General features: G+C 40.4%; 1 protein-coding gene across 3 annotated transcripts in view; it reads left to right on the top strand.

Annotated features, from left to right (window-relative positions):
• Positions 1–526: 526 nt before the first annotated feature.
• LOC143275874 (uncharacterized) overlaps positions 527–7,777 on the top strand; it is a 30,118-nt gene continuing 22,867 nt past the window's right edge. For all 3 annotated transcript variants that reach the window (XM_076580175.1, XM_076580177.1, XM_076580176.1), the window contains exons 1-2: positions 527–709; positions 5,685–5,722. In XM_076580175.1, coding sequence (XP_076436290.1) covers positions 655–709; positions 5,685–5,722 — 93 coding nt within the window. In that variant the 5' untranslated portion in view covers positions 527–654. The remainder of the gene's footprint in view (positions 710–5,684; positions 5,723–7,777) is intronic.

Consider the following 7,777-nt stretch of genomic DNA (forward strand, 5'->3'; position numbering starts at 1 on the left):
ACAGGCTCACCAAGGCCATCCTTCAGGGAACAGTGCAGGGGAAAAGGAGACTAGACAGACAGCGAAAGAGGTGGGCAGACAACATCACAGAGTGGACAGGGAGGAGCTTTGGTGAAACTCAGGCCCTATCCCACGACCGCCAGAAATGGAGAATGTTGGCGATGTGTTCAGCAACGTCCCCCACGACCACATCAGGTTTCGGGACAAGTAACAGTGACAGTGACTAGTAGGAAACATAATTATGATATCAACTGGTGACTTTTTGTGGGGATGGGGTGGGGGTGGTGAATTAAGTAATTTGTAAATGTTTATAATGAAATTGATGAGTTGTAGACCAGGTTTTCTTGGTGAGAATGTTATTCTTCTTAATCATCACATCTTATTTCAAGATGTTTCAGTTCACTTTGTAATTTACAGGTTTTCATCCCGTGGTGGTGAATAGAAGCATGGTGTGCTCTGCATGCAAGACTGGCTTCCAGAACATGGATAAGCATCCGTCCGACAAGTTCCATTTATCATACTGCACACCTCACAGCAGGTGTGAGACAGTGTCTGGCTATGAAGAATGCCAAGCCCCCTCTCCGGAACAGGACATAGGATGTAACTGCTCACTTGGTTACCTCACCTCCCCCAACTGTACATGTTTTACACAAGATGACGAGTGTCATTGTTCCAGGCCTCTCAAAGGGGAAGAGCATGATACACACAGGTAAGTGTTTGTTATGTTAATGAAATATTGACAGGAAGCAATTACTTATGATACTGAAAATACAAAACAACAGCAGAAAGAAAAACATGTGAAAAAAAAAGAAAGAAAAGAAAAAGAAAAAAAAAAAACCCCACCACCACCAACAAACAAAAAAACAACAACCTCCAACCAACCAACCAGACAACTAAAATAAAACTTAATCATGTGATATTTGGGCTGGCTAAATTGGTAAATGCTTTGTATTTTGTTGTTGTTGTTGCTCTAAATTATAATAAAAACCACACCCTCCTTCATCCCGTTGTTTTGAATGGAATAGATGATAGGCAGAACAACTGCATTCAGACTGAGGAAACTGAAAAGAAAAATTTGAAAACATAGATTTATTTTTCTTTTTAGTTTTCTAATACATGGCTGTATTTTCATGAAACAGCCTACATGTGTTTGCCCATGCACTCCCTCAGGGTGGCAAGAGCCCAGGTGGAGTGATGGCCTAGAGGTAACGCGTCCGCCTAGGAAGCAAGAAAATCTGAGCGTGCTGGTTCGAATCATGGCTCAGTCGCCAGTATTTTCTCGCCCCCACCCCCACCCCACCCCCAACTAGACCTTGAGTGGTGGTCTGGACGCTAGTCTTTCGGATGAGACGATGAACTGAGGTCCCATGTGCGGCATGCACTTAACACACGTAAAAGAACCCACGGCAACAAAATGGTTGTCCCAGGCAAAATTCTGTAGAAAAATCCACTTCGATAGGAAAAACAAACAAAACTGCACGCAGGAAAAAAATACAAAAAAAAAAAAAAAAAATGGGTGGCGCTCTCAGTGTTGCGACGCAGCCCGAATTTCACACAGAGAAATCTGTTTTGAAAAAAACAACAAAAAACAAACCCACCCTGTCCTTTCTCTTTTACTTCTCCATGTAGCTGAATGCATTTGCTCCATCCCATGAGTATTGCTGATGGCAACAAGCAGTGATTCATGAAGCCAACTGAATAAATGATAATTTAAAAAATATAACACTCTCTGGCGGTGTGTCGTAACCTGAAGCATGTATCGATGACAGGTGCTGACTTTGTTGCATGTTGCATGTTGGGTTTGTTGTTGTTCATAGTTGTTATGAGTGGTTGGGGTTGTGTTTTATGTCTTTGACTCACTTGAAATGGTGGACTGTGCATGTGCATGATGTTGTTGTGCATGTTACTGTGTTCAAAATGTGACGCAGTGTGTGGATGTATAACTGTATGTACAGAGCATTTAGTACCCATGTCCTGTGCAACATGAGGCTTGATACAGACATTTTGTGTATACATCTCAGTGCTATTCACAGACAAGAATAAAAGAACATGTCTTTATTACTAAGTGAACAAGGAATATTGGAAGAAATAATACATCAAGGTAGTCATGAATCTGAAATCATATACAAACAGAATACAGTAGGAATTTTGACACATATGTACATTGATATAAGTGTAAGTATATGTGCTCGCTAACACAGTCACACACCGTCAACACGATGGGAGCATCTAAAAAATGTGATGTATGTGCTTCCATTTTGATTTTTAGAGGTCAAGGTGACATGGGAATAATCTCAGTTGGTGCACTGCATTTTGCACTCTGCTTTGAATCTTTTTTTTGATACCTTACAAAATGTAGTGCAGTTTGTACAAAATAGATGTGAAACAATTAAATTCCATTGAAATCAGTTGACTGTTTTGACATTGAATGACCACACATGCACATGTACACAAACACAAACATGGTGTATTGTCTCCATTATGATAGAAAGTGCAATTTTTTTGTAAGCAGTTTTGGCTAGGAGGGAGCTATGGAGTGTAGCATGGTGTATATATATATATATATATATATATATATATATATTGTTTAGCCGATGATAATATGTGCAGAAAATGAAAGTATGCAGCAGTTCAAGCAGCTTCTAGAAAGTTCCAAAAGTTCTATAAGTGTGTTATTGTGTGTGGTGTTTAGAAAACAGAAATACATGTTGTTGCAGAAGCTTCCACAAAGTTTCAGAAAGGAACCACTTCCTGTTTTCTGTTTGTAACCTTGTGCCTATATTGTGTCATACATTATGATCTGTTGTGCTTCGTCAAAATTTTGAGTAGAATATTTGGTTTCAGTACATGGTATATGTACTATAAAGAAGCTTGTTTCAGTTTGTTTAGGCTGAGAATGAATTCCAGTTTGAAAGAACTTCATTTCACGTCTCTTCTTAAGGACAATTTTCACCACAGTCCCCCCACCATTGTTTGGCTTTTTCATCTATCACCCCATCATTGTTTGCTTTTTTCATCTGTCACCCCACTAATGGCTTTTTCATCAGTCACCCCATCATTGTTTTATTTTTTCATCTGTCACCCCACTATTGGCTTTTTCATCAGTCACCCCACTATTGGCTTTTTCATCAGTCACCCCACTATTGTTTTTTTCATCAGTCACCCCACTATTGGCTTTTTCATCTGTCACCCCACTATTGGTTTTTTCATCTGTCACCCCACTATTGGCTTTTCCATCAGTCACCCCACTATTGGCTTTTTCATCAGTCACCCAACTATTGGCTTTTTCATCTGTCACCCCACTATTGGCTTTTCCAACAGTCACCCCATTGTTGTTTGGCTTTTTCATCAGTCACCCCACTATTGGCTCTTTCATCTGTCACCCCACTATTGGATTTTTCATCAGTCACCCCACTGTTGGCTTTTTCATGTCACCCCACTATTGGCTTTTTCATCAGTCAACCTACTATTGGCTCTTTCATCAGTCACCCCACTAATGGCTTTTTCATCAGTCACCCCATCATTGTTTGATTTTTTCATCTTTCACCCCACTAATGGCTTTTTCATCAGTCACCCCACTATTGGCTTTTTCATCAGTCACCCCACTGTTGGCTTTTTCATCAGTCACCCCACTAATGGCTTTTTCATCAGTCACCCCATCATTGTTTGATTTTTTCATCTTTCACCCCACTAATGGCTTTTTCATCAGTCACCCCACTATTGTTTTTTCATCTGTCACCCCACTATTGGCTCTTTCATCAGTCACCCCACTATTGGCTTTTCCATCAGTCACCCGACTGTTGGCTTTTTCATCTGTCACCCAACTATTGGCTTTTTCATCAGTCACCCAACTATTGGCTTTTTCATCTGTCACCCCACTATTGGCTTTTCCAACAGTCACCCCATTGTTGTTTGGCTTTTTCATCAGTCACCCCACTATTGGCTCTTTCATCTGTCACCCCACTATTGGATTTTTCATCAGTCAACCTACTATTGGCTTTTTCATCTGTCACCCCACTATTGGTTCTTTCATCAGTCAACCTACTATTGGCTTTTCCATCAGTCACCCCACTATTGGCTTTTTCATGTCACCCCACTGTTGGCTTTTTCATCAGTCAACCTACTATTGGCTTTTTCATCAGTCAACCTACTATTGGCTCTTTCATCAGTCACCCCACTAATGGCTTTTTCATCAGTCAATTGTTTTTTTCATCTGTCACCCCACTATTGGCTTTTTCATCAGTCACCCCACTATTGGTTTTTTCATCTGTCACCCCACTATTGGCTTTTTCATCAGTCACCCCACTATTGGCTTTTTCATCTGTCACCCCACTATTGGCTTTTTCATCTGTCACCCCACTATTGGCTCTTTCATCAGTCACCCCACTATTGGCTCTGTCACCCCACTATTGGCTTTTCCATCAGTCACCCCACTGTTGGCTTTTTCATGTCACCCCACTATTGGCGTTTTCATCAGTCACCCCACTATTGGCTTTTTCATCAGTCACCCCACTATTGGCTTTTTCATCAGTCACCCCACTATTGTTTTTTTCATCTGTCACTCCACTATTGGCTCTTTCATCAGTCACCCCACTAATGGCTTTTTCATCAGTCACCCCATCATTGTTTAATTTTTTCATCTTTCACCCCACTAATGGCTTTTTCATCAGTCACCCCACTAATGGCTTTTTCATCAGTCACCCCATCATTGTTTGATTTTTTCATCTTTCACCCCACTAATGGCTTTTTCATCAGTCACCCCACTGTTGGCTTTTTCATCAGTCACCCCACTATTGTTTTTTTCATCTGTCACCCCACTGTTGGCTTTTTCATCAGTCACCCCACTATTGTTTTTTTCATCTGTCACCCCACTATTGGCTCTTTCATCAGTCACCCCACTATTGGCTTTTTCATCTGTCACCCCACTATTGGCTTTTTCATCTGTCACCCCACTATTGGCTTTTTCATGTCACCCCACTATTGGTGTTTCCAACAGTCACCCCATTATTGTTTGGCTTTTCCATCAGTCACCCCACTATTGGCTTATCCGTCTGTCACCCCACTATTGGCTTATCCATCTGTCACCCCACTATTGGCTTTATGAACAGTCACCCCACTATTGGCTTTTCCATCAGTCACCCCACTATTGGCTTATCCGTCTGTCACCCCACTATTGGCTTATCCATCTGTCACCCCACTATTGGCTTTATGAACAGTCACCCCACTATTGGCTTTTCCATCAGTCACCCCACTATTGGCTTATCCATCAGTCACCCCACTATTGGCTTATCCATCTGTCACCCAACTATTGGCTTTTTCATCTGTCACCCCACTATTGGCTCTTTCATCAGTCACCCCGCTATTGGCTTTTTCATCTGTCACACCACTATTGGCTTTTCCATCAGTCACCCCACTGTTGGCTTTTTCATGTCACCCCACTATTGGCTTTTTCATCAGTCAACCTACTATTGGCTTTTTCATCTGTCACCCCACTATTGGCTTATCCATCTGTCACCCCACTATTGGCTTTATCAACAGTCACCCCACTATTGGCTTTTCCATCAGTCACCCCACTATTGGCTTATCCATCTGTCACCCCACTATTGGCTTTATCAACAGTCACCCCACTATTGGCTTTTCCATCTGTCACCCCTTCAGTCTATCACATTCCCTTTGATTTCCAGAACGGATACAAGTACCACATCATCATCCACAGCAGCGTGTGAGTTTGATGAGGGCAGCCTCTCTCTCTCTCTCTCTCTCTCTCTCTCTCTCTCTCTCTCTCTCTGTGTATCAAAGTTTTATGATTAAGATTTGTATTAACTGTTCTTGATTGTAGACTTAAATGAATATAACCTTGGAAGATGAAGGTTAATTCAAAGTATTTTGAGGATGATGATGTGATTATATAAGAGCTAATGACTACAGAACCAAGAGCTAATGTGTGGAAAGCCTGTTAGTGTTTAGCTGTGAAGGTTCCTTTTAAAAGTCATACCTGCATGGATTCTCAAATCACCTCAAGAGATGATGGGCGGGCATTTTATTACCAATGTCACCCGTGAAATAATTCAGTTACCTTTCATCTTTCTAGATATTCTCATCTGCCATTTTTCGGAGAGCGTAGCAGCAAGGGACATGGGAAATCAGGAGAATTTTTCTCTCTCTTTATTTCTGTTTGCCGACAAATCTACTCAAAGCAGACTGTGACAGGCTCTATGCTTTTTTCTTTTTCTTTTTTTTTTGTCACCAACAGATTTATGAAAGGTTATGTTTGTTGCATAATTTTCTGCAGGCTGACATCTTCATGGAGAGCTGTTGATGTGAAGTACAATGGACTTAAAATTTGGAAATGTCAATGCTTGTAAGCTCTTACATAGTTTTAATCCATTGGCTCAGTGTCTCTGGATATTATGTTTATGAGGTTTTGTTTTACTGTAAGAAAATCTCTTTCCCTCATCCCCACTTTGCTGTTCTTAGAATGTGATTATTCCTTCAAACGAACAACTACGTACAATTGTTTATCTTGAAAACTCTAGCTCAAGAGCTTCAACTCTAGTCTGTTTTAACTCAGCACAATATTCAGTGATGCAACTGATTTTGTTGTCTATTACAATATACAGTGATGCTTTGATTTTGTTGTCTATTACAATATACAGTGATGCACTGATTTTGTTGTCTATTACAATATACAGTGATGCACTGATTTTGTTGTCTATTACAATATACAGTGATGCTTTGATTTTGTTGTCTATTACAATATACAGTGATGCACTGATTTTGTTGTCTATTACAATATACAGTGATGCACTGATTTTGTTGTCTATTACAATATACAGTGATGCACTGATTTTGTTGTCTATTACAATATACAGTGATGCATTGATTTGTTGTCTATTACAATGTACAGTGATGCATTGTTTTTTTTGTCTATTACAATATACAGTGATGCACTGATTTTGTTGTCTATTACAATATACAGTGATGCACTGATTTTGTTGTCTATTGCAATATACAGTGATGCATTGTTTTTTTTGTCTATTACAATATACAGTGATGCATTGATTTGTTGTCTATTACAATATATAGTGATGCATTGATTTGTTGTCTATTACAATATACAGTGATGCATTGTTTTTTGTTGTTTTTTCTGTTTCACATCATCTGCAAGTAAAGTATATGGGGATTATCCCGACTGTGCAGGGTTAGCTGGTTCAAGTCTATTGTTTCCAAGCATGACAGCTCCACTAGACAGTCCAGCCCTGTATCAATGTTCCAGTTTTCTGTGTAATGTGGTAGACCAGGCCTGTCTTAAAGACCCCTTTTTCTGCAAACAGTTGGGTTGCTTCTTACTGGTGTCCATGTTTGCTCAAACAAGCAGAAACAGTACTATGAGCAAGACAAATTGTACTGTGACTAGCTCCTAATTTACAAAGATTTGCTGATTATGAAATGTGCACATGAGGAGAACACACAATTTTGTTTATATTAACAAAGATTGCCACCATCCAACATTTTTGTCGTACTCTTTGACTCATTGCAAGTGTCCATGAGGGGGGGATGCTCATGAATCTATCTGTGAATGCGCAGTTGGCTGAATGGTCCAATCTGCACACGAAATGTTCACTGACAAATGGGGCAGACAAAGACAGGCATATCATTGTCAGGGAGCTTGTTTGCCCGTGACTTTCTGGCCTGCCTCTTCTGAACAGCTGCAGCAGTCCTATTGGCCTCGCACAACTTGGCGCCTTTGTGCACAGCAGCGCACCATTTGTCACGG

This window comes from Babylonia areolata, chromosome 31 (genome assembly GCF_041734735.1).
Source record: "Babylonia areolata isolate BAREFJ2019XMU chromosome 31, ASM4173473v1, whole genome shotgun sequence".
In the NCBI taxonomy this organism is placed as follows: Eukaryota; Metazoa; Mollusca; class Gastropoda; order Neogastropoda; family Buccinidae; genus Babylonia; species Babylonia areolata.